Raw genomic sequence first — 27,493 nt, 5'->3', positions numbered from 1 at the left:
GTTCTTGGAGAAAGAGGCCGAGCTGTAAAAGATTAATCAGGCGAACCTGGGTGGGTTAGAACAGCAAGGTTTCTCCGGAGCACCCAGGTTGGTCTGTTGTAGGATGGCAAGAGAGGCAGGAAGGTTGGGAAGCTGTCATGAGACTTGTGTGTCGGGAACAGAGAGCTGAGGGGAACCAAACAGCTCGAGCAGCTTTACACGGTCTGTGAGTACCAGACAAGGAGCTGGGGTTTTGGAATAGATCGGCTTCAGAGAGCAACAGACTCTAATGCAAACCTCACTCTGACTATACAGATTCCTTTATCTCTTGAATGGCACTGGGAACTCATGGTCACAGTACTGGGTACTCAGGCTTTTTAAGAGGACTGAATGGGAATAATCTGAGTGTATCCCATAAGCACAGTGTCTGGCACAGAGGAGGTCCCCATTCGCAGACCCTTCCAAATTTTTGTCTCCCCACATGTGCTGCCCCAATACAAATCTCCAGGAAGGGAGAATCCGTACAATACCTGGATGTAAGAGCTAAGCACTGTCATTCCAGATTCACGCTATGCTGGGCACGGAGACCAAGGAAGAAGAAGATTTATTCCAAAGTTTTGACACTTAGGGAACTGACCTGAATCTATGGGTAAGTAGCTTGTGGAAGCAAGTCAGGAGAGCAGTTTAAGTAGGCCAGGTCTCAGGTAGGAAGCTGGGGATGCTCTTAAATGCTGGGTCTGAGGACTCCCGTCAAGCTCAGACAGGCTCTCCACGTTTTCCCTTTCCTCTTGCAGCTACTGCTGTGAACAGCAGTTCTGTGGAACTGCCTTCCCGCTCTCTCCCTCTGCAGGTTCCCAGCTCCCTGACTCTCTTCTCTGATGGCTTTTCATAGAGGGGAGAAACCAACCCAACAGCTGTAGGGGCGATGCCAACATTAAAAAACAGATTAAGTTCTTTAAGTTATGGATGCTGGTCTGTCATTCCTGCATCCCTTTTGAGAGAGTAATGGAATCTGGTTTTTTTTTTTTTTTTTTTTTTTTGAGTGGGCAGGACTCACCAAGCCTTCTCCCTCCTTGACAAAGGGCAGGCTGATGCCTTCCCTCCAGGAACCACAGAAAAGGCAGTCTAAGCTGCCATTCTAAGTGGGGGATTTACACACTGATCCTGGGGTCCCAACAGAAAGCACCTCCTTGCTCTACTTCCTCATAGATGGTCCTGTGGAAATTTCCTATCAGATGAAGCACAGCAGAGATTCTGTGGGGTCTACACTGCACAGGCAAGTCTGAACACTGCCTATCCTAAGGCACAGTACTCTCATATACTCTCCCTCTGGGAGAACAGCATTGTTACCCTGCCCCCACAATTTCCAATTGAAGAACCTAAGACATAAAAAGGATATGCTGATTGTCAGTGACAGAGATGGCCAAAGAAAGCTGCTACCCCAGCATCCCTCTTTCCCTATCTGTGCCTGGCTCTGCAATGGCATTTGTCACACTGGATTCTCTTTATACTCTGGAGTCCGTCACTATACTCTGAGCTCCCTGAGGCACAAAGACCATGAAGGATTTGTCTTTGAAAACATACCAGGGGCAGAACCATCTGTGATGGCTGGAATGATGTAAGAGGCCCTAGAAAAAGTCTAAGGAACTAGTGAACAGATAAGAGTAGAACCAAATTAAAGTACAATGGGATTTTATTATGATTTGTCTGTACTCACATTTATGCTCAAATAAAGGGTCAAGAGAGTAAAGCTGCAGGTTCTAAGCCTTTAACCAACTAGGATAAGTTGGTGGCAATCTGCTCTTTCTAGACAACACAGTTTAGCCCTATAATTTGTTCTGTTCCAGGCTGTTTGTGTTAGTCTCATCCTCCTAACATGACCATAACTGTCATAAGAACAGAGTCTCTGGGGCGCCTTGTCTAGTTCTAGTGTCTGTCACACAAAAGCCAGCGTCGCACCGAGTATAAAGCAGATACTTCCTAAGTATGTGTTGATAGATCAAAGGGTTTGGCCAACATTCTGTACTGCAAAGTCATCTTGCATATGTTCTTCCTAGAAAGACTGTCCTCGGAGAAATCTTTAGAAAGCTGGAAAAGGCCCCATGTCTCCAGTGTTGTGAGGCAGGTAAGGTTCAACCATTCCTTAGTATGATGATATAAAACTGCAGCCCAGCGGATGGCAGAGCAGCGACATGGAGGAAGTGAACAAGTTCATTTCCCCCGTACCTGTTGCCAAGCAAATGCCGTTTAATTACTCAGGTCTTAAAATGGAAGACTAGCAAGGACTAAGAATTCGTAACGCTGCAGGATGAGGTGCAAATAAACAGGAGGCTTAAAAAGTCAGTATCTGCCCTACAGGGAACTGGAAACAGTCCATAATCTCCATCCAGACACCACGTCTTTGGATAATGTGGCCAAGAACCAGCTGGCAAGAGAGGCTGAATGCTGTGTGGCCAACACAGCATACAACACCTGTAAACAGGGTGACGGCTGACCTGGCTTTTGATGGTGTTTATTTCCAGGAGAGGGCAGCACGACTCATTTATGACATTCTTCCCCCTAATCCCTCAGTGTTGGGAAATAATCTCTTAGAAGGCAATGAATGTAGATGACTACGGTTCTGTATGAAGAGGGCTGTGTGCAGACAGATCTTCCAGCACTAGTGGTTGAGGCAAGCAAGGGTGTTCATGGGCCGTGAAGGATGCGGGACAGTCAGAGAACGGATGCCACATCTGCTAAGTTCCCCTCCAGGCAGATTCAAGATGCGATAGGTGCACTGCAGTGCACAAAATGGCTCTCCCCGGACTAGAACACAGAATTACCATGAGGTCAAAACAAGCTCTAAAACGTTCCTGAGAGGAGAGGAATCTTGATTTCCTTCTAATGTCTGTTTTGATGACATTTGAATGTATTTATGCAGCACTCATGTGGTTAAATCCTCCTCTCAAATGTGACGTTGTTTACCTCTCGCTTCTGTGTTGCACTTTTTTAAAATAAAAGCAGCCTTGTGTGTCCAAAGACAGAAATAACGAATCCTCTATCCTCTGAACTGGCCCCATAGCTTTTCCAAGATATCTTGAGAGCTACGCATCAACATGTCTAATTTTTATAGGGTGAACAGAAATGAACCCTATCATAAACCCTACCTACATAGAATAGAGTAGATTACTTCATTGCTAACATGGGCCCATTAATCCTTTAATTTGCAGAGAGCTCTGTGTGGAATGGGAGCAATGTTTTGGAGACTTAGGGAAGAAAGTGCTGGCCTCTGGTGTTTCCTACACAAGTTGGAGCACGTCCAGGGAACAGAATTTTTCTTAGACTGGAGAGTGACTTTGCCATAATGCCTTTTCTACATCCCACTAAGGAGTATGATACATCGTAATATCTGGTCTTAAAAATGTTTTTTTTCTATCCTGGTCTAAGTATTCAGATTTTTAACATTAATATTTAAATTGGGGGGGGTCGTTCAAGGAGGTGATTTACTACAAAAAGTTTTAAAAGCTGAATTAGGCCCCAATCGTGGCACTAGTTGCCTAATTTCCACGAAAGAAAATCTAAAGCTTAGTGCATATCAAATGAACACCTGAAGCTTACCTAATAGAGCACAGAAAAAGAAAAAACCAAGTAACATTCAAGAGTTTTTGGCAACTAGGTCTGACATAACTGCAAAATTAAGCTCCAGACAAGTTTTTCTGATTGCAGACACTACTCTGAGGAGGCCATCCACACCTACCAGTGAATCGAATTGCTCTCGCGGGCAAGCAAATAGGCGTCCATTAATGGTGAGCGTCGTAAATACTGAAACATCATTAGGTTTGAGCACCACCTTTTCTGTGAACATAAAAAGCACGAGATTGCCTATTAAATGCATCTGAGATTTGCTGTACTGCCCTAATCACACCAACAAATTGCTGGCTTGGTGAATTACCGGAACACGCAGAGCAACTGCATAAAATACAGTCCTGAAGGGACCTACTGAATAAAAGAGACACAAGCATTCATGCAGGCACATGACACTCAGAATGCCATCAGAAATGACCACAAAACAGGAATGAAAATACCCGAGGGTCAATTCCCCCAGTTCTGCACTGCAACTGTAATTATATACAAAGACCGCATTTGCTATTTATATAACAAACTATGTTTCCAGATGGTAATAATGCCCCGCACTTTGGAGATGGAAAGATCACTTGTAGAAAACTTAGGGGGTTTCTGAGATCTCAAATAGATTTTAGATGTAAAATGCATTATTATTTTTCGCTTAGTCCTTAATTTGGAGGGCAGTTGTATTACCTAGGTTAAGCCTCCTATATTTTAAAAATTCATTCATTCAACAGATATTTATTTAGCATTTACTATACACCGGACACTGCTCCTGGCATTGAGGATACAGAAGGGAACAATACAGGGGGAAAAAAATCCCAGTCCCAAAAGAGCTTGCATTGCAGTAAGAGATGTGCATAGTGAGAAAGACAAGCATATCAGAGAGCAAGTGGCCACAAGGAGAAAAAAAACAACAGGGAAGGAAGCTAGGAAGTCTGTGTAAGCAGGAGAGGATACAATTTTAGAAAGGGAACCAAAGAAAGAAAGGAAGGGGCCCCAGTCAGACACTGACATTTGGGTAAAAAGCCGAAGGAAGGAGAAGGACCCAGGACAGCTTGGAAAGCGTGCCAGAGGGATGGGTGAAAGGGGACATCCTGGGTCCCGTGTGACTGGGGCAGAAATGGAAGGGAATATCTGGGGAATCCATGATGCATCTACAATTCCTGCATTAGTAGAATCATTTGCCTTCAGACATGGCAAAAATGGCTTACCCGACCCTGAAGGATCCCCTAGTGGCTATGAAATCGTTGCCAGACCAGTTGGCCTTACTGCTCCTTCCTCTGGACTCTCACTGCAACACGTGCTGACCATTCCAAAACTTGTGCCAGCATGGATTTTAACTCACTACGGGCTACTTCCCTGCTGGCCTTGGGACAGCCTGGGGACACAGGCTGCACCCAGTACATCCCTCCCGTCCCAGTCATACTAAGTGGCCATTCGATATATATGGTGAACAAATAAATGACATTTCAAGAAAGCATAGGTAATCATGTAATCCCATGGGGAAAATAGTCCTCATTTTATCTGATGAGTTGGGCTCCTGTCCTCTCTACAGGATAAGGAGGGGAACCATCATCAGCTAAGAAGAGCTAGCCCATGTCCACCTCCAACTTCAGACTTCTGGAAACGTATGGTCTGTAGCTTGTCAAGCCAGAGGCCCTCTAAGGTCCACATTTCTCAGAGCTCCAAGGCCTTAAGTTTTTTTGTTTAGGATTCATACACAAAGAACTCCAGGCTGGCATCCACACCAGAGTCCTCAGCTCCAGCTGGCCTCAGATAGATCGCTTCACCTTTTTCTGCTTTATAGTGGGTACCTACAAAATAGGGCATATTGGACACTTACCCAGCCCACTTCTAACCATATTATTTTGCTATATGTGGGAGCACACACAGCACCAATTTGTCCCTTTGGATCTGCTTGGAAGGGCCATGCTAACTCCTGGCAGGGTTTCTCCTTGGACTGGATATTCCATTTTGCAGAAGCCCAAAGTGCTAATTAAGGCTGTTACCTCCTCCAGAGCTCATCTTGACGATGATCAGGCCTTCCCCAGAGCCTAGTTTGTCCGCAACTGCGCTGATGACTTCCTTCACTGAGGCAGCCACCGGCACCCGAATGGTTGTGTAGGTGTGGTCCATGCAATAGACTTTAAACAGAACTGTTGGGAAGGGAGTAACAATATGGCAAATTGGTCCTGGGAGTTCTTAAGAAAACCATCAGCAACGGGAGATGTTTAGATATCCTCCCAAGTGGCACTGTCTTGTCATTCTTACTAGTGTATCTATTTGCAGTCACTAGGCCTGTGCCTGCCCACTTCTCAAACTCCTGACCTCAGCATTGGTCTGAGAATAGTTACACACATGGCTTCCATCTCCAACTCAAAAGACGACAGGAGATTTTTGTGAAAAACCCATATAGAAGTGATGGGGGAAAAAAATGAAGTATGTGTAGGTCTGTTTTGTGGGTGTGCCCTTGTCTGTGAGAGTTTCTTTTTCATAACACAAGAAGTACTGCGCTGGAGGTGGATTGCTGGATAGCTGCGGCCTGGTGTGGTGGTGCAGGGCCAACACGAACACTTCTGCAAACAGGAGGGCTTCTGCCTGGGGCATGAACACGCTGACACTCCTGCTCACTTGCTCACTGGTTTGTTGTACTCCGGGGCTGGGCTACAGCGCTTGGGCGGTACCGAGCTCAGCAAACCCATATAACGCCACCTATATGCTCACCCCTGAACACCCATCCTGGAAGCAATTCCAGCTACTGTAATTCTTGGGTTTAGAGGCGCTCCTAAACGACGAGATTCATTCGTGGCTTAAAATGAAAATTCTATCATTATTATTAATTTTATTTTGGTTGTGATTCTTTAGACAAATCTTTAAACAACCAAACAGTAACTGTCAGCATCTGCACCTCCCTGATGGCTGCTAACAAGGCCATGCTCAGGATCAGAGTGCTTCCCCTGGGCAGGAGTCCTGTTCTGCAGATGACCCTGGCCCTTCCCCTCTGCATGGCATTGCAAAGTGCCAGCTCCCTTTCTGCCAGCTCTTCCCAGAGGGGCAACCTTGACAACTAGTTCCTGAGATAAGCTTTCCTTCCTTCAGGGAAAGGTGGTAGTGAGGGAGAGACTGAATCAGGGAAGTGTGGACAAGCACTTCTACTGCAGGCCCAGAGTTCATAAGGATAAATAATCGGAATGCAAAAGGGCACCTTCAAGCAAACCATGTGAGTGCCAATACATAGCCGGAGAAAAGCTATTCTGTGGGGCCAAGGGTCCCAGGGGGGAGATTTTATTCTGACTTTGAGTAATCTACACAACCATGAGTTAGAAGACAAAGTCTCACCTTCATCAGAGCCTCGGATAGGCTGGCGTTTCTGGGCTCTCTCATCGCCTGTGTTGAACTGTTGCAAGAGAACTTTGTGCTGTAAAAGTAAAAACAGCAACTGCTTTCAATGGCCAATGTACATTTGCAACTCAGAGGAGACACACCTGAGAAGCAGTCAGAGAAATGAAGAAAACATATTTTCTTTTCACAGACACATCACTTTTTTATATTGCACTATATTTCTGGAGAATTGTTATGCAACGGGGCACAATTTGAGAATCCTAATCCATTGTCACTCACCTTTTTTTGTGGAGCCTTTGCATCTTCTGAACTACGAGAAAGAGAGAAAGCACATTATTTAATAGCATTGGTGCCGTTATTTTGAATTACTTTGTGAATAACTTTAATCTTATGTTATGAAATGAAATCACAGCAATCCTTTGGGAGCAATATGAGACTCTTCATTTTATTTAAAAACATTATTTTTAAAAATTTTTAACATTTTTATTCATTTTCTGAGAGGCAGAGACAGACCGTGAGCGAGGGAGGGGCAAAGAGAGAGAGAGGGAGACATAGAATTTGAAGCAGGCTCCAGGCTCTGAGCTGTCAACACAGAGGCCGATGTGGGGTTCGAACCCAAAAACCATGAGATCATGACCTGAACTGAAGTCGGTCACCTAACTGAATGAACCACACAGGCGCTCTGAGCCTCTTCATTTCAATACCAAGAGACCAAGCACAGAGGAAACACAAAGAGATCAGTTCTCATCATGGGCAGATCCCTGGCAGAACTGATGCTGAAAGACATTTCTAGCTTTCAGGTCTTTCTAGCAGCAGATGCTCTCTACAGTAATTACTGTATGGCACAAAGTACAGTGTGCGAAACCTTCCATGTTTTCTCTGAGAGGATGAAAACATTCACCAGCGACAGCCTGGGCAGCAGAAAGTGAATTTTCCATATACGTAATTCCCCCTGAACTTTCTTTGAATGTCACTGACTATTACTGGATTCACTGCCTCGAACCAAAGGAACCCAAGTTTATTGAGTTAGATGCCCCATAGGGGGATCTTTGCCTTTTCCCGGAGTTTCTCTTGGCAGATGTCCAGCACAGAGGACAGATGAGCAGAACCTCCACCCTCTGTCATCTGGCCCTCTCACATCTATGCCTGAGGCCCTGTCCACTCAAACCGGAATGCTGGGTGGATGCCGAGAAACAGCTTTCACCTTTCAGGGGTGAAGGGCTTTTTGTAAGACGTTTTGCCTGAGAGGCAGGCACTTACTTGATGAAAACACACCCAAAGCCAAGCCTTTCCTTACATTTGTTTGACAATCTTCTCTAACTCAGGCAGTTGCTCCTTGAGGGCAGCAATCATCCGGGCATCATCTGATACAGACACATAAAACTCCTGTAATTGGCAAAAGTCACAGGCTTTTAACAAAAATTGCAAAGGTACACAATTCTGTACAGAGCAATAAAGATGTGTCCTTATGTTATCTGCTTTGCTAGCATTTCCAGACTATGGTTTCATGGACTGGAGACAAAAAGGAAAAAGAAACCATTACAATATGTCTAAACTCAAAAATGCAAGTGAGAAAAGGATTTAGAAATAGGTAGTGGTGGTGGCTGCATAACATTGTCAATTAATTAATGCCACTGAACTGTGTCCTTGAGAATGGTTAAAATGGCAAAGCTTATGTTTGATATATTTTACCACAATAAAAGAACTAAAAAAACCTTTTTTTAAAAAATTGCCAATGAATTGTTTATGTGATATTTCTAGGAAAGGCAGCGTAATGCAATGTTTCAGAACGGGTCACTTTATAGCCTACACTTTAAGAGCACATTTTTCACCTCAGTATTTTTTCAGGGAAATTACTGTGTTTTGAATATTATTTTAGCATTTGTTGTTTATTTAATATTTCCCACTGGTTGTGGTCGATTTTTGGTGGTAAAATGCAGGCATAGTCTTCAGTACTATACTGAAGTTATGCCAAGTTTGTACCAACTCAGGGCTCTTTATTGATGTCCTGAGAACTATCCTGATGACCAGGCAGCAGCAGCTGGGCCCTGCTTTGCTGAGGAGCAGTGGCCTCCACAGCAGAAGATGACTGTGTGGCAATGCCCTCTTTACCACCACTGTGGTCCATCTGCAAAACAGTCTTTTATTCCACCAGTAGAGGCTGGGAGTCAATGTATGAACCAAGCTACTATTTTTTCCTTTATATTTTCAAAATACTTCCCTCCACAGCTTTGAGGGACACCCATAGTTCCCTTTCCTCCCTTCCCCACCAATCTGCCTGCCATATTATATGATTACAAAGGAGAGAAGGGGTACACTTCTTTTGGTAATTCATTCTTGAACATACAGATTGATAAAGTTTGTAATAGAAGCCACATTGCCTTTTGCCTGCGTAGAAGGTCCTCATCTAAGTTTTGGAGGACAGACTGAGTCATCAAGGATTCAGTGCCAGGCGCAAGGTTGCAATGTGGGGCTGGAGCCATGGGAAGGAAAGGGGAAGTTCAGCTCAAATAAAGCACTGCTTACGAAATAAATCATGTCCTTTGGAACTACTTCGTGGTCCTAGAAAGTCCTCAATAAAATGATCTGTTTCACTCCACTCAAAAACTAGGCACCATTTGATCTAGTAATCTTACTTCTAGGAATGACGAAGAACAGACCTGCTTGCAGAAAAAGGTTCACTATTATTTGAGGAATGTGAAAGCTGGAAATCATGTCAATATTCAGCAATATGGGGGAATAAGCATATCTGTGACTCAAAGGTCATTTGAAATTTTTATTAGAAAGACTGTACTGACATAGAAAAATTCCTTATATAAAGTGGAAAAACACCTACAAAATGATGGGTACTGTGTGATTATAACCATAGAAAAAAAACACAAAGAAAAAGAGACCAAATGAAAATACATTAAAATGCTAGCAGTTATTGAATTAGAGTGGCAGGATAATGGCTGATGTTGTTCTTTACTCCTCTCAGAGTACCTTTCTGATGAACATGTTAACAAAGAAGAGAATTTGCAATCACGGTCTCTCCAGGGAAGCTACTGTGCTCATGGAGAGCCCTGGTATTCTAAGACAAAGATGGATTCTTGGAAGGGATGACTCCGCATACCTCGAGGAAAGCCACGGCCACGTCATCCTCCTGGAGCACATCTCCATGCACGGCGGCCCACTGCAACACCAGGCGGATGACTCGTCTCTTATTGTTGAGGGTGTAATCCATTTTCTCCTGCTCTGTACCTTGTGAAGGCTGTGCGTGGTAAGTGCCTTGGAGTTAAGGAAGACATTTAGCCATTTCACCCTCACTTCACTGAGCTACTTGCAAAGGGAGAGAGTGACAGGTCCCCATTTCAGAAAGCCAGCCTTCTGGATTCATGGCGTCCCTTCCTCAGGCCCTCAAAAAAAGCCCCACCCCTGTAAGATTCTGGACCAAATGGATACCAACCCTTGCTGATGTCTGCGGACTTTGACATGATAGCTGTCCAAGGAACAAGACTTGCACGGCTGCACCTGGGCTTGTGTGTTGACAAGGGTTCTTACTGCATCTAGCTCCAGCTTCCATCACACTCCCTGCCTGCCCTCCGCCTGGCCCTTCACCTCTAGGGTAGGGAATGCTACCTACCAACAACTAGAGGTAGTTGTTGCCTCTCTCAGTGCCTTGCCACCTCTTTGGTTCCCATAATTCTGCATATATCTCTATAAAGCCACCTCATTGTATGCACTTCAGCTAAACCTTTCTGAATGAGCCTCTAAGTTCTGTTGGAGCCATAACTAATACCAGGAGTGCATGGGGGAATATGAGGCTGGAAGTCAGGCTCTTCTAGTGTTAGGAAGAAGAAACATTCCTATTGTGTAGATCTGGTGAGGGACTCAGACACACTCTTTATATCATAACTTCTCCTGTCTAGAACCACAACATAACTCATATTGGCTTTTTGTGCATTTATGGCTAGTCATCTTAAATAAACCAGAAGCTCCTGCAGGTCTGGGATGATGCATTAAATATCTTGCATTTGGTACCATACTTCGTACAGTGACTTTCAGCTAGCAACAGTATTTATCTATTAATACAATACATACATAACTGAGTACCTACTATGTGTCAGGTAAAGGCTTCTGCTCTCAGTTTACATTCATGTGTGTATTAGAGTAGAGAGAATATAGTCTGTGATCAAGAGAGATTTTAGATTAGACATACCATTTTTCAGTGATTTATAGTAGTTCATACTGCAGACAATTAGTTCATGGAGCAATTTCCTCTTTATAATTTACACTGTATCTTGCACTAGAGTACTTCAGTTAAACATCCTTCCCTTTCTACGACTGAGAAAACTGACTGTAAAGGAGCACAAATGGCCAGGATTACATGGTGAGAATATAGAGTTGATTTTGACCAGGACTCTTAGTTCCAACTAGTTCTCTTCCCCATTACACAACACCCCTGTGCCTCATAGTTGGCTATGAGACTGGCTATGCCTTAGCTTACGACCATGACTTAAAAGGCTCAGTAGAAAACTGCTTTGTGGCAGTGCTGTGCTTGAGACCTAAACCAGTAAAGGGCCTTTTCTAAAGGGACTATAAATAATCATGATCAAGGTAAATGACAGAACCTTAAAGCAAAGGTTTACTGCATGTAAATGGGTTGCAAAATGGCTTTCATAAATTGAGCACAGGATTAATAAAAAAGAAAATTGCTCAACCTGTATTGCTACAATTCTTTCTGAGCTTACAATAAAAAAAGGGAAGAAAGATCACTTTATGTGAAAATTATTTCTTTTCTGATTAACCCTTAGGTCTCTTGCTTGTATACACACATAACTCAGTTTTTCTTTCCCAAGAACTGCAATGCTGGCCACTACATTTTATCACTATTTTTTATGGTACCTTAGCAACATGGTCCAGCACACGGTGGGCACCAAGTGAGTTATTCTCGACTGATTGAAAAATATGTAGTGTGCCACCCAAGAGTCAGTAAGAGAGAGGGAGAGAGAAAGAGATTGTGTTTTTCTTACTTGCACAAGATTGCAATGGTTTGAAGTATCAAGGTTGATATCAAGTAGATATAATGCGAACTTTCCAGGTTATCTTGACTTGGACTCAGGAAGTAATGCAAATGCTTGTGAGTTGGATACAGTGCTATTAGCAGCACACCTGTGGCTAATCTATAAGGCCTTAGGATAGAATACTAAATTTACATGATCTCTGGGGGTCAGGAAAAAGATTTTTCTTGACTTCTTTCCTATGGGGGAAATCTGTCTTTTGTCTACAATGAAAGATAGAACACAGGACTGAAAGAATTGACATGATAAGCCTATAAATGTGTATGGAGCTTTATAGTTTATAATAAATATGCTCAATGTACTCACACGATTGTATAATGCTCTCTATAAATATTTACAGATGAAACAGAATAGATCTGCCTGAGGCTCTTCAGTGAATAAATGGCAGGGCTCTTTCCACTGTTGTCATCACCACCCTGCCCCCAGTCCCAAACAGAGGCTATAGTGACTGGACATTAGTACTTGGTTGGGTTCATGAAATTATTGAGGATGATTGCACCTGGAAAGCAAAAATCCTAATGAGAAAGATTCCTTTCTTTCTTTCTTCCTTCTTTCCTCCGTTCTTCCTTTTTTTCCCCATCTCCTTCTTTTTTTGCCTAAGTTCTAAGTTTCCCAGAGCTGACGAGTACTTTGTAAACCAGCGCTGAGTGTCCTCTGCTCTTAATGAGTACCTCCACAGCCTCTTGGGAGCCAGCAATGACCAAATCCAGAGGGACTAGAATGAGGCTTGCTTTCTTTTCTCATGAAAGTTAAGTAGTTTTGCCTCTGGAAAAATAAAAGGAAGCACTAGTTTGTTTCATAAAGTCTCCCTTTTCCCTTACAGATGTTAACAGAGGTGGGGGTAATAGTACTTTTATAAGTTAAATCCAGGAGTAGGCTCAAGGATTCTGCCCCTCCATAGGCAACATGTTCTATTCTTAACCAGTCTGTTGAATCAGATTCTCAAGGGACACAGAGAACACTTTATGTAATTGATTATATCTGAAATGGTTATAGATGAAGTGATGGGGCTTCTATTGATTCCCATAGCACTTTCCCCAGGCTTTTAGAAGACTTATGTGATTTATTTTGAGATTTTATTTAACTTTTACGAAAAAGGTAGAGAGGGGAAAAAGCTACATTCCCTTCAGATAGCAGCCAAAGGGGGAAGACAACCATCCTACCAGGTCCCTTGTTGCAATGTGATATGAAACGATGCAACCTAAAAAGAGTAACGTTTCAAATATAATTTGTTCATACATTGAAACACAACAGGAGGGCTGCGGAAACCATTACCTTCTTTGGCTAAAACCAGAATAGTACACTAACCACTTGATGGATAAAGTTCTACATGGCAGAAAAACCTAGCTCTTCTCCAGGACAAGTAATAACTTAAAAAGGATTATCAACGGATACCACACACACAAACTGATTTTCTCCAAATCTATCAATGGAATTCTTGGGATTAGAACTCGGCTCTCTTATCCTTCTCCCCAGTACTTTGTTTACCTATGTTGTCACAATTCGTCTGATATTAATATCTCTTTATGCTAACACATAATATGCAGCAGCATTAGGTGATTTAGAAGTTTATTGGATAAGGGGGAAATCTGTCTGAGATGCAGAAATTGATCCCTCCAAATCCTCAAAGAAGACAAAGCACATACAGAAAATTAAGTGTTAATTGCTGCAAGTCCCTGACAATCTGACAGTCAGGTAAGCATAGGGTTTCCACTGTTCCTCTCTGTTCCTCTCTGCTGTAGCTTCAACCAGGGCTCTGGTCCAGCATCTGCTGATTTAAAAAGCAGTGACTTGGGGGTATCTGGCTGGCTCAGCCACTGGAGAATGTGACTCTTTTATTATTAAAATTTTTTTTAAAGTTTATATATTTTGAGAGAGAGAGAGAGAGAGAGCAAGTTGGGTAGGGGCAGAGAGAGAGAATCTCAAGCAGTCTCTGCACTGTCAGCACAGAGCCTGATGTGGGGCTAAAACTCACAAACCATGAGCTCATGACCTGAGTTGAAACCAAGAGTCTGACACTTAACCTACTGGGCCACTCAGGCACCCCTCAGTGGAGCATGCAACTCTTGATCTCAGGGTCCTGAGTTCAAGCCCTGAGTTGGGTGTAGAACTTAATCAAAAAAAAAAAAAAGGAAAAAGAAAGAAAGAAAAAAGAAAAAGAAAGCAGTGGCTCATCACTATTAACCAAACATTTGTGAAGATTCAAATCCTAACTTGAGGTTTCTCTTGTTATGGTAATACGATTTTTCACCATCTGGGAGCATTAAATCAGAACAGTAGGAACTGGAAAAATAAAAAGTCTCAAATGTTTGTTGTTTGACTGGTTACCTTAATTCAATCACACTGTTTGGAGTGCTATATATAAGTTTTCTAAAACAAACAAGCAAACAATCAAATCACAGCTCTTTAAAACCTTTTATCTATATTATCTGAAATTCCATTTTGTCAAGATGTCAAATACAGACCATAGATACATTCTAAGTAAGTTCATATTCAATAGCACCAGGTGAACTAAGTCCACACAAGTACCAAACATCAGATGCATCTTTGAAACAGAATCTTGTAGATACTGGGTATTTGATCTATAGGAGCAGACTTTCAGAATGACTAAATCTTTGTCAAACTAGACCAGCTCTTTTGGCATCACAAACGTGGCTGAGGACAAATTGGATCTGTTTTCAGTGAGGATTAGAGCTGAGGATCCGAAGAGGTGAAGGCCACAGTGTAGGCTACAGTCTTTGTACCCTGCCAACAGCAGCCTTAATATTCCATTGAGTCATTTTCCTCATGCCGGCTCTGCCGTTCAAACACTGTAATTATTTCATATATTTTTACCTAGTTATTATCTTACTCACCACAGGCACCTGTAATTTTTCTGTATTTTTTTTTTACTGCTCATTTACTTATTCTTAATTCAGCTAATAATGGTTCCACGTATTAAAATTATCATGGGGAAAGTAAGTGAAAACCTCCTAGGACGTAGAGGCAGCAGATTCATTACAGCCTACAACAGGGAATAAAATATTATGTATACTTTTTGCAGTAAGTACATGCTAATTATGCAGCTATTTATAAAACACTTATCAACATTCAAACTGATACTCTTCAATGTTGTTGTTTTTTAAGCCCTGCTTTGCATACAAGATCTCTGCTTGCAGCTGAAAACAAACTTTGGGGGTCATCTGCCCACTGACTAGACAAAGCTTAAGTATATTCTTTACATTATAATAGATTCATTTCATAATGGCACAATAATTTATATGGGGCAGTATTTATATGGGGTTTTAAGGTTTATAATGTAGTTTCACACACAGAGCCTCACTTGATCTTCACAAAAACCTGATGAGCTGGGCAGGACAGGTATAATTACCCTTTTATATAGACGGGGTTCAGAAAGGTGAAGGATAATTGCAGAATCATATAGTTTGTAAGACACAGGCCTTAAACACAGGTCTTCTGACTTCAGAGCTTCTGTTTTTCCCACTGTGCTATGGGGCCTCTTTACTAACTGCCTGCCTTTGTGGGGCATCCAACTTCCTGAGCACTGAGTTTGCTCCTTCCATCATGCAGCACGTGTGTGGAATGCAAGTTCTGGAATTAGACAGCCTGGGTTCACAGGCCAGCTTCCCTACTTACAAACCTTGGTCAGTTAGTTGACCACTTAGGGCCTCAGTCTCTTCATCAATAAACATCATAGGACTGTTGTCAAGGATGGGGTGAGACAGTATTGGTAAACCATGTAGAAAAGTATCTGAGACATATTAAGATGAGTGGCAAGAATCAGCCACCATCATTATTATTGATCCACCTCAGGAAATAATGTTGAATCTTTTGGATGGGTGGTTTGGGGATTTTTCATAGGATCCAGCCTTTCTGGGTTTAACTCTGTGGTGTTATTCCCATCACACAGCTGCTCCTATGTTTGCGTGAGCCTATGAACTTGGGGCTCACGGGACCGCTTTCTGTACTGTCATTTTCTTGCTCAGAACTTTATTTTCTCATTGATTTTCAAATTCTCTGCATTTTTAGAAGGCTCTAGTTCTTGGCTATCCTTTTTAGTCTTGGCTCAGGGGCTAGTATTCAGAGTAGAGAAGTAGGATGTGGACTAACAACCTGCTGCTGGGTCAAATACTGTTCTAACACTGACCAGCTATGTAACTTGGGGGGATATTACATATCTGCTCAGTCTCACTTCCTTACTGTAAAAATACTACATAACCCATAGTGTTGCTATGAGGCCAAGAAAATGCATATATAGTACTTTGTGGAATATGTGATAAGGTCCTTTTCTTAGAAAGAGGATGCCATGATCACATCACTTCATCATCAAACCGAGTCTACCTTATTGGAAATAAAAGTCTCACATTGCATACCTGCAGAGGTAAACTGCTCTCATAGCAACATGTGAATTTACACCCAGAGAACCACTTGAGGGACTACAATGATAAAACTTGGCTTCAACAGAATTTAAGCTCACAATTTCCCTTTGACATCTAAATAATATTCCTCAAATCTTGGCTTAACCTAGAGAATAAAAACCTACTGGTTTGTAAGTCACCAACAAAAAAGGCAAATTTGGGGATGCCTGTATGGCTCAGTTGGTTGAGTGTCCGACTTTGGTTCAGATTATGGTTTCATGGTTCATGAGTTCCAGCCCCACACTGGGGGTCTGTGCTGACAGCTCAATGCCTGAAGCCTGCTTCGGAATCTGTGTCTCCGTCTCTCTCTGCTCTTCTCCCACTCACACTTTGTCTCTCTTCAAAAATAAATAAACATTTAAAAAAATAAGAAAAGCAAATTTTGATAAAAGTTCCTCCTAGGGAACCCAAGTCAACTTTTATTTTTTTTTCTTTTTTTTAGATTGTAATTTATTTTATTTTACAAATAGTTTGTTGTCAAATTAGTTTCCACATAACACCCAGTGCTCATCCCCACAAGTGCCCTCCTCCATGCCCATCCCTCCTCCCCCCTACATCCATCAGTCCTCAGTTTTTGTCAGCATTCAAGAGTCTCTCATGGTTTGCTTCGGTTGCATTTTTATACACCAACAATGAAGTAACAGAAAGAGAAATCAAGAAACTGATCCCATTCACAACTGCACAAAAAACCAAGTCAACTTTTAAAGAGAACATGCTAGGTCAGTTTTACAGAGAAATAAATGATGGAGGCCCTGCCTTTTCAGTAAAGGAAGGTGCTGTGTTTGTTTTGTCTCTGTCTAAGAGATACCGTATATATGAAGGTAGTTTTAGCTGAAACTTAGTAGGAAATCTGTATTCTATTTTTTCTCTTTAATTCAAGAAATGAAATAAATTATTTCCATACCCAAAGCATAGAATTTGTGTTGAATACTAAGCCAAAAGAAATAAGGATACGAAGAAAAACTTTCTGACCATAATTATTGCTGTATTTACATTTTTATAAATTTAAATATAAGCCATTGATCACTTAAGGTTCTTCCAGCTGTAGTAACAATCTGTTCTGAATGACAAAGACCTGTATTTGTTGATGTAACAAAGAATCTTTAGTAGGTTAGCTTCAGGATTGGAACAAGTGAAGAAAGTGCCATCGCACACCCATTTTTTTCCTAAGTCTCCATGCATGTCAGCTTTGTCATAGGACTCCTCCCCTTCATCATTGTAGGAAGGTGGTGACTAGAGCTACAGGCTTCCTGCTCTTTCTTAAATACTGGGAAAACTTTTTCCTGAGAAGCCCCAGGAAGCCTCTTTGACCCTCATTGGCTCAGTCTACTCTAAACATGCAATAGGAGAACCAGTCATGGCCAAAGCCAACCAACCCACTGAGATGGCACTGATGACAACGACAATCTCCGGTGCAACTAGAATTATGTTAGTGGCACATGCAGTTTCTCCAGACATTTGCCAGTATATGTGGAATCTTGGCTCACTTAGTTCCTTGTGCCTTGATTTCTCCTACATGTAAAATAAAATAAGTACCATACCAGTCCTTTTTGAGCCTCACATGTGGAGGCTGGGTTTTGGAAAGATAAAGTAAATGATGTAAAAATGCTCTGAATCAAGGATGTAGTTATTAAAATTCAAAATAATATTAACTTAGTTGTGATCACTTACTGAACTGAAGGCCTGCATGCATTTGTACAAGTAAAAATATGATAGAGTTTAATCATAAAACACAAAATTAAGATACCAGGGGAGCAATCCAGTAATAAATATCAAAAGCATTAACATATTACATATTCCTTGCCTTTGCCTTTTAAAGTAAGGAAATGATCATATATGTGAACAAAGATTTAGCTGGGGGGATGTTGATTCATCCCTTTGTGTTTGTTATAGAAAAAAATGTGGGAAAAAATCTAAATATCCAATAGGAAGAGGTTAATAAAATAAATTATGATATATATATATATCATTTAATATTGTGAGTCAATAAAAATGATATCATGTTTTTCTCCTGTATCTGTGTCACTCTGTTGCCCAGCACCATATGACACATTGTGTTTAGTAAGTATCTATGGGATTAACTGAAATAGTTTCATATATGGAACTATACCTTTTTTCAGTTAATTCCATATATATATATATTCACATATATATGAAAAAGAACATATTACAAAAAAGCATATACAACATGATCTCACTTATATAAGATATCTATATTTAGAAAATAGTGTGGAAAAGTATTTAATGGCAGAGATAGATATTCATAAAATATTGTCTAGTGACAAAGCAGATGAAATTACTTATAGTCTGATCCTATTGTTATATTAAAAAATATATATCTACATGTAAAGAAAAAAGACTGGAAGGATATATACCAAAATGTTAACAATAGGAATACCTGATAGGGTTATAGGTGATTTTACTTTTCTTTTAAAAGACCAGTGGAAAATTGAACTGAATTTTAAGTGCAAATTTTAAAAAGATTAAAGAAACTAAAGATGAAAAGTACAGAAATTGAACAAATATAATTTTTAAAACTCATTAGAAAGCACTTGTATTCATCAGGTGAAATCGTGTTCCAAGCATATCTAATGAATAGAGATTTTCTCTCATTAGCACATAAAAGGCCTGAAATATTAATGTTAAACAGAGTTCTACCATCTTCTTTTGTACTAAAAGCAAAATTGGAGGTGACATACAATGTGGATTAAGGACAGAAATAGGTGTCAGTGGCTCAGGGCTCAAATCTTTTCTGTACTAGTAATTACCTTTCTCTGAGCAAATCATAATTTTTCATTATCCTAGTTTATTGATTTGGAAAAGGCACAGTGAAAATACTCACTTCTTCACAGGGCTGCTAGGCACAGTCACAGATATTAAGTACTTTGAAAACACTCAGCCAAAGCAACTCACTTGAATGTGAGTGCTTTAATGGAACAAGGTTAAGGATTTCACTATCTCTTATCTCATGTCAACAATATGGGCATTAGCCCACTTGCTCAGCTTTACATTATTTCTCCCGTCACTTGTGCATGAGGCAGTAAGCAGTTTATGTATGTTTGTTGTTTTGACTGTTTTGTCACCTATTTCTCCACTCTCTCTATTTTTCTTTACAGGCCATCTCCGGGGAACTGCCTAGTAAAGTGCTTTGCCTTTCTTTGACCAAGATGTCAGCAGCGACCCAATCTAGGCCAACTAGACCCTCCTTCCTTGGGATGTGGGAAGGAGGTGTGGGCCTAGGATGCTTGGAGCAGATGTGCCCCAACAGTAAGGTCTTTACTTGTTGCCTCGGAGGCCCCTTTTGAAAGCCTGTGCTCTTCAAGGATTCCTTCAATTCTCTGAGTTACCCCATATTCCTTTGATGTATTTCTATATTCCTTAAGATAGTCACCGTTGGGGGACACCTGGGTGGCTTGGTTGGTTAAAAAGTCTGCTTCAGCTCAGGTGATGATATTGCAGTTCATGGGTTTAGGCCCTGTGTCAGGCTCTGTGCTGACAGCTCGGAGCCTGGAGCCTATTCCAGATCCTGGGTCTCCCTCTCTCTCTGCTCCTCCCTTGCTCACACTCTCTCTGTCTCTCAAAAGTAAACATTTAAAAAAAAAAAAAAAAAAGATAGTCACCATTGGGTTATGTTACTAACGACCAAAAAAAAAGACAGCTTACATAAGTAGCCCATATAACGTGTCCTTGGAGAGAAAGGGGAACTAAAAATTGAGTCCTCAGCATAATATAGAAGCACTTGCATGATCTTCCAGGATCAAGCCTTTTCTGATTGCCTGCCTGCAGCAGGGTGAGGCCCTAGTGTCCCCAGGATGCCCTTCCTAGGCATTACAGAACAGCAATTCTTGTTTGAGGCTCTTGTTCCCAGGATCTAAGGATAGGCTTATGCTGTCCAATATGGTAGCCATAAGCCACATATATCTGTTAAAATTTAAATTAATGAAAGTTAGGTAAAATTGTAAATTCAGTTCCTCAGTCATAGTCATAGAATTCAGTTCCTAGTGGATAATGGTCCAGCACAAAAACAGGATACTTCTATGATTGCAAAAAGTTCCACTGAATGCTTGATTTATTTGGCGTCAACAAATTAGGCCTACATTGCTTTGAGCCACCTGAAACACAGATAAGCATGTATCATGCAATACATTGTCAAGAAATGTTGTTAAACTCCATAGGATAAACTTTTTTTTAAAGTTTATTTATTTATTTTGAGAGACAGAGAGAGAGAGAGAGTGCAAGTATATCTGTGCGTGAGCAGGGGAGGGGCAGGGAGAGAAGGAGAGAGAATTCCAAGCAGGCTCCATGCGGTCAGTGCAGAGCTCAATGGGGGTTTGATCCCACAAACCATGAGATCATGACCTGAGTGGAAATCAAGAGCCACCCAGGTGCTCCCGAAGGATTAACTCTTAAATAAATAATTTGTGAAAAAAAACAGTGACACACTCCTGGCTTAAAATCCTAAGGCCTGGGTGAATCATGGTTCTGCCACTTTCCCTGGGCAAATCACTCTATTGTTTTTGAGTCCTGGAATCCTCATTGTAAAATAAAGCTAATACTAACCCAACTGACTCCTACAAGGACAAAGTAGTATAATAGGGATCAATGCTATTAGCAAGGTGCCTGACACATAGAGAGTTGATTCAAAATAGAACAGTGAAGAGAATCTAAGCTCTCACAGGACCAAGTATGAAGGGGATGACCTGAGGGCACTAGGTAGTTTAGATGACACCTGAGACATCCTGGATTCCCTCTGTCTACAGGGAAAAGAATCAGGATTGGATAGCACAGGCCTCCCTTGATTCTACTGCTCACTTCTGTGACTTCCTCTCCTCCACCCAGTACCCTTTTCCACACACCTCCCCACCTAGATATAGTATGGGCTTTCATTCCAGGAGTTTCTACTTTAAAAACAGAGATCAGTGCTATGAATGTTGTCAATCAGCTCTAAAGGAAAACAAGCTAATAAATGAAGAAATTGGAACTTGCAAAAAAATAGAAGCCTGGCGTTTAGAGTTTTGCATTGTAAAGATAATATGACATGGCACACTATACTCTCTCACTCTTCTTCACATTTTGTTTGCCTTAACCTTATCAACACGCTAACTCTTGGAAAAAAATAAGTCTGAACTCAATGGCGGTTTTTATTTTTTCTTCCAAAAAGTCTCAAAGGTCTAATAACAATTATTATGTAAGGAGTTAAAAGATCAGAGACAGATCCTGAATGTGTTAACATAAGAAAAACCAAATATAAGCCAGAAAGAATATATAATGTATGTGAGTCTCATTAAGCTGTCATTACTTGGAAAGATAGTTTCCAGGCAAATAAACACCCAAATCTCACTCTTGCAGCTCCTTCTGAATAACACATTCAACTCAAATCTCCCATCCTCACACATTCTGTTGACTTCAAAGAGAATTATGAGTGAACAAGAAAATGAGAATCAGGTAGGGCAATTATAATTCTGAAAAAGAAAAACATGCAACATTGATTGGATTGCTCGGAAAAAAGAAAGCCATTCTCCTTCAATATATTTAACTACTCAATAAGCCAAAGTGTTTTGGGGTCTAAATTTTTGTTGCTTTAAAAAGAAAGTAGAGTTGGAAAATATACTTTCACCTGACCCCCAAAGTTGAGGGTGTAACTCCATAGCTTTCACCATTTTTATTCAACTTAATTTTTTGAATGCTATCTCTGTGCCAAACACCATTCTCCAATGGTCAATTCAGAGGACTATTAGAAGACTGCCCCCAAACAAACTCAGTGCCCAAGCTGCCTGGGGGAGCTGCCATTAGAATTTCAAGGTTTGTGTGACTTAAATCAATGAGGTAGTGATAACAGCAATGAAGGAATACATTTTATATCTAGAAGAGAGCATGGACTAGGACAGAGGTAAAGGAAAAGCTACCCCACGATGAAAACCTGTATTTATGTGCAAAGGGATTAATACTGGAGCTTAGAGAAAGAACACAGGCAGGCCCCAGCCATGCTGCCAGGTACCCTGCAGAGGGACAAAGTCTGTCTCCAAGGTTAGGGAACTGTCCCTACTAATACTCTCTAATAACACTCTTCTCCCTAACGTTCTTCAGCTTACCTCCCAGGTACGTATCCCTTTCCTGAAGTAACTCGGCTCACATTTCTCTACACAGGTAACGGGGAGGAAATTCTTAAAACTGGCACAACGAAAACATGCTAGAGAGGCTTGGAGCCTTCGCCCGGGGAAAACCTGTGGGCGCTTCAGAGCTTGACAAAGGTGGACAGCATGACCCTGCCTGGGTCATGACTTACCTTCAGAGAATGAAATGAGATAATGACCACATTCATATGCGGTGTCTTCAAGGGAACAGAGATTTATCACAACAAAAGGATATTGGGCCGCCAGCGCTGGGCAAAGCTGGGTATTTGGCATAAAAACACAGTGCATCATAACAAAGTCATTTAGAACGGAATCTGCAGGGGGAGGAAAAAGCAAAGCAGAAAGAGAAATTAGGTTTTTGCAGCAATCTTTAGGAAAGCAAAAGTATCTGTTTATCTATTGCTGGTCAATGATTATTACACGTTGGTTTGGGGGATTGTGGCTTTATTGTATGTAGAGACCCTGCATATAAAAATAATAATGTTGACAGGCTTGAGGTCAAAACTCAATTTCTTAGGACAGTGAACAAAAAGTATAGTACAGTATTTTTTAAAAGAGGCCACCTTTACAAACAGCACTGGTCACCTTAGCCACAATGTACATAAAAAATTCATATAACTGAAGAGCCACCCATGGACAGTTCCATGCAATCAGGATTAAGACACAGTCATTTCTTTGCCTACATGACGCCATACGTCTTTTGTCAATCTGTTCTCCTCTGTATCTTTTATCACCCAGTTTCCATAGGGAGCAATGAAAGATCAGAGGCAGTGGATTTCTAGAAGGAGGTGATCAGAGCAGAAAGTTGGTGAGAGAAACAAAAGAAGGAAAAAGAAAAGGAGATGGTAAAGGCTCCAAGCAGTAACTGAAGCAAAATGAAAGTTCTCTAGCAATATTAACATGGTGACTCTCCTATGTTTGAAGCTATTTTGTCAGGAGGGAAATCGACAAGTCCCAAAGAGAAGCTTCATTTTGAATTAAGTGCTGGTTCTTCATTGGAAAGACAGCAGCATCCAGTCAGTGTTGTTGGGAAAGCAAGGGGAGGCAAGTCTTTAGAGGTACACTTATTGAAACTTGTTAGCTGAGATGCTATGTGGATTCTGAATTAAGAAATGAACTGTACTGGCTGGGGTTTGTGAAACTTTTCAAATAGAAAATGGTAAGAAATGTAGAATTTTTAACTGAATATATTAGATTTCCAATGTCTAGGTTTTAAGTTAAATAATATTTTAACAAATGAGATATAACTGATATTTAACATTGTGTAAGTTTAAGGTATACGACATGTTGATTTGATACATTTATATATGACAGTAAGATCACCACCATAGTGGCAGCTAACACCTCTATCAAGTCACATGATGCCATTATATTCATTTACATATGTGATGAGTGTAATCCTACGCCGTTGTCACTTGGGCAACTTTTAGGAAAGCAAAAGTATCTGCTTATCTATTCTTAGCTATTTTAGTCCCAGAGAAGAAGCAGAGAAGGCGCCAGATTAGCTTCATGAAACTTTTTCCCTTAAGTACAAAAGGAATCTGGCTTGTCGGAGTTTAACATCTAGGGTTGCCTTTATACATTTTAGATATTCTCTGAGGATACGGGGGTAATGCTTGTTTACAAGGCTCCCTTCCAGAAGGACTAGGCTACATAGCAGTTTATATTTTGCTAAAGCAGAGATTTGAGTTGGGGACGCCAAGGTTGGCGAGCTGGTCACATAGCGAGGTAACAACCCAGCACCCACATTTCAGTGTGGCTTTCTTGTTCTCTACCCATAGGCATTAACTCTTGAGAATTGATTAAAAAAAACATTTCCTGCTAGAAAATAATTTCTTAAGTCACTCAATGACTAATGCTGGTCATGGAAGTAAAAAAAGTTTAGGAAACTAATAGGTCCCAGGCAGAAATAGATATTTTGGTAAATTAAGAGAAAATAGTGTCAGACTCAGGGCGTTCATTTCTACAGTGAAAACCAGTGTTTCACTGTCAACTGTGACATTTCTCACTGCATTATAAACCCATAAATGTCAAGGTCGTTCCCTCTACTGATCCGTGTTTCAAGGGCCTGTACTACAGTTACTTTTAGGATGACTGTGTGGCACATTCATATTTTTTATTATGAGAAAGATACTGATTTATCTTTGTCTCTAAGCAATGAACATTATACTTGTGAGAAAGACAGAATCCAAAAAACCAGCAGAGAATGAAGTTTGATATTAAATTTTGATGTTAACCTACTTCTAACAACAAAAATGAAAGGGTCAGGAATCACATTCTACATGCCAGCCACAAAATGCACTGATTTCTAGGCTTTCATTTTTTAAGAAGAAATACTCTAGTCCCCGCCCTTCTTAGAGGTGACTTTAAAAGAAAGGATAGATTTGTTCTTCATGGGTAGTAAAGATCTTATAGATCTTTCCTTAGATGCCATAGTCTCTAATGTACCAGAATCCTCCTTTTCAGTCAATACTCACTTTACAGAATACGCTGTTTCTTGTACCAGGTAATCACACATTCTGGGCAAACAGTTCATCAGAGAAGGGGGAAATTTGTTACATTTTTCCCGACCTCAAGTTTAGGGGTTATGTATGCCTCCTAGAAGCAAGGATTCCCCAACTAATGGGTCCACTGAGGGTTTCCTTTCTCAAAAAAAGGTTTGATCACATTCTTCTTCCTCAGATATCTTCAACCATTCCCTAATGCTTAGCTTTGTATTTAAGACCCTGTAAGATCTTAGATCTTATTCTTAGACCTTGCCCTCTTCCTCCTGCTTATGTATCTAAAGGTCTGGCAGAACCAGACTGCTTGGTGTTCCTTGCCCATTTCTAGGTCAGCACTAATGCTGTCCTTCAGTAAGGAAGGCTTTGTCCCCAGTCTCTAGTCACTAGCCTCCAGCCTTCCTACAGAGCCACTTCAAGGCTATATTCTCCATGACACTTTGTCTGGTCCTTCAGCTAGTCCCCTCCTAAAGCACTGGCCGCATTCTGCCTTACGCTCAAGTTATTTGCAGATTCCTTTATGTCCTCTAGCAGGTTATAAACTTCCTGAGGACAGGAGGGTGACTTTTTTCTTCACCTTGCCCAGTTTAAAGCATCCAGCTTTGTGTCTGCCCAACAAGATACTCAATAGATATTGAACCGAAAATGAATGCCCTAGAATCAGAGATCCTGGCTTTTATGTCCACTACTCCCCAATTAATTTGCTACATGAAAAAGCAAAACTCCGATAATCTATTTATAAAATGAGAAGCTGAATGAGGAGATAAAATAAGAAGTAAATCAGTGGCAAAATACTTTTAGAAGATATGTAATAATAATGATGACTTTGCCTTGAGCATATTGCAAAAGTGATGGAATTGGGCTTTGAATTATCACTAAATATTTGAGATAAATCTTTGAGTTTCGTTTAGTGAGAAATGTTTTTCATTGGGTTCAATGTGCTTAAAATATTAACCTATTATCCTGAGTCAGGCCAGGAACACAAGATTTTTTTTTTTTTTAACTTGAATATGGGTTGTTCCAAAGTCATGTACAAGATGGTTGCCAAAATGGAGAACAATATCATAACTCTGAATACTTGGGTTCAGTGGTGAGATTCATCTTATTCATCCTCAAATCTCCGTGTCTTAGTCAACAGGATTGGTTCACTGTAAGTTGGTATTATGAGTTGAATTTTCTACCTCCAAAAAGACAGGTTGAAGTCCTAACCCCCAATACCTAAGAATGTGACCTTATTTGGAAATAGGGTCATCGCAGATGTAGTTAGGAAGAGGTCATTAGTGTGGGCCCTAAATCAATATGCATCGACAAAACAAGGAATGCCAAGGATCGCTGGCAAACCACCAGAGGCTAGGAGAGTAGCCCGGAACATAGTCTCCCTCACAGCTCTCTGAAGGAGCCAATGCTGCTGTCACCTGGATCCTGGACTTGCAGTCTCCAGCACTATCAGACGATAACAATTTTGTTTAAGCCATCTAGTTTGTGGTACTTCATTATGATAGCCCTGGGAGACTAACATAGGTGCTGGTGTTTAGTTACACCTTGGGGCAGCCCAGGGTTCAAGTCTAAGAATCTATAAGCACAGACAGAACCATTTTACTCTCAGCTGGAACAAAGTTGTGCCTTTAAGTTAGGCGGCTTCAAATCCTTTATGGAAATAGACAGGATTGGAGTTATAACCTAATGGATGTCTATGGAAGTCTATTCCTAATATGTATGAACAAGACTGAGCCATCTACAGAAGACAGCCAGCATTTGAGCAGGCAGAGGAGGGTCAGAAGGATTGCTCCCTGAGTTGGCCACATAGGAATGCTCTTATAATGTTAATACACATAACTCCACTCTAAAACTGTTTGGCTACACACACTGAGAATGAATTCAGGATTTTTTTTTTTTTTTTACAGTGTTCTGTATGGATTTAATGGACACACAAAACTATTCTTGGTGTTTACCTGTTGCTTCATTTAAAGCTGGCTCAAGGCGTATTGTTTCTAGAAAATGCTCTAAAATTTTTTCAGGTGTTCCTGACATCACAGTATACCTGGGTAAGAAATAAAAACATCATCAGTTTTTCAGAAGTGGGCAACTCATTAATGAATAACTTTTCACATATCTAAGGTTTTTTTGTGTTTTCTGTTTTGTTTTCATTTATTTATTCATTTTTTTAGTCCCAGAGAACCATTATGACTTAACTTATGGCCCACATTCTCCTTAAGGTAAGAGAGACCCTGTACCTTGCCAAAGCCACACAGCAAGACAGTAAGAAAAAAAAGAAGAAGAAAACCAACCCCACAAATTGAACTTGTTACTAAAGCATTATTCTTTTTTCCCTACATGGAACTAAAGTAAACTTGGAGAGTGGCTCTAGCAGGCTGGGAACTGAGAAACTTAAGCCTTGCTCCAAGGGGAATGGAAAGGAACATGTAAATCACAGGGCAGTTCAGGTCAGGCAG

At 40.9% G+C, this 27,493-nt stretch overlaps 1 protein-coding gene across 8 annotated transcripts in view; it reads right to left on the bottom strand.

Moving 5' to 3' along the window:
* The window catches only part of RAPGEF4 (Rap guanine nucleotide exchange factor 4), a 300,415-nt gene that overhangs the window by 25,521 nt on the left and 247,401 nt on the right, over positions 1-27,493 (bottom strand). For 7 of the 8 annotated variants that reach the window (XM_039239189.1, XM_039239190.1, XM_039239191.1 and 4 more), the window contains 8 exons: positions 26,993-27,081; positions 22,775-22,853; positions 10,040-10,190; positions 8,225-8,313; positions 7,207-7,237; positions 6,925-7,003; positions 5,595-5,741; positions 3,716-3,813 (listed from right to left, as the gene is read on the bottom strand). In XM_039239189.1, coding sequence (XP_039095120.1) covers positions 3,716-3,813; positions 5,595-5,741; positions 6,925-7,003; positions 7,207-7,237; positions 8,225-8,313; positions 10,040-10,190; positions 22,775-22,853; positions 26,993-27,081 — 763 coding nt within the window. Of the gene's footprint in view, positions 1-3,715; positions 3,814-5,594; positions 5,742-6,924; positions 7,006-7,206; positions 7,238-8,224; positions 8,314-10,039; positions 10,191-22,774; positions 22,854-26,992; positions 27,082-27,493 lie in introns of those variants that run through there. The other variant, XM_039239196.1, reaches the window with a different exon arrangement.

Source organism: Hyaena hyaena, unplaced genomic scaffold (assembly GCF_003009895.1).
Source record: "Hyaena hyaena isolate Hyena2069 unplaced genomic scaffold, ASM300989v1 scaffold_154, whole genome shotgun sequence".
Classification (NCBI taxonomy): Eukaryota; Metazoa; Chordata; class Mammalia; order Carnivora; family Hyaenidae; genus Hyaena; species Hyaena hyaena.
The sequence above is the reverse complement of the archived record's forward strand: the minus strand, read 5'-3'. Positions and strand labels throughout refer to the sequence as shown.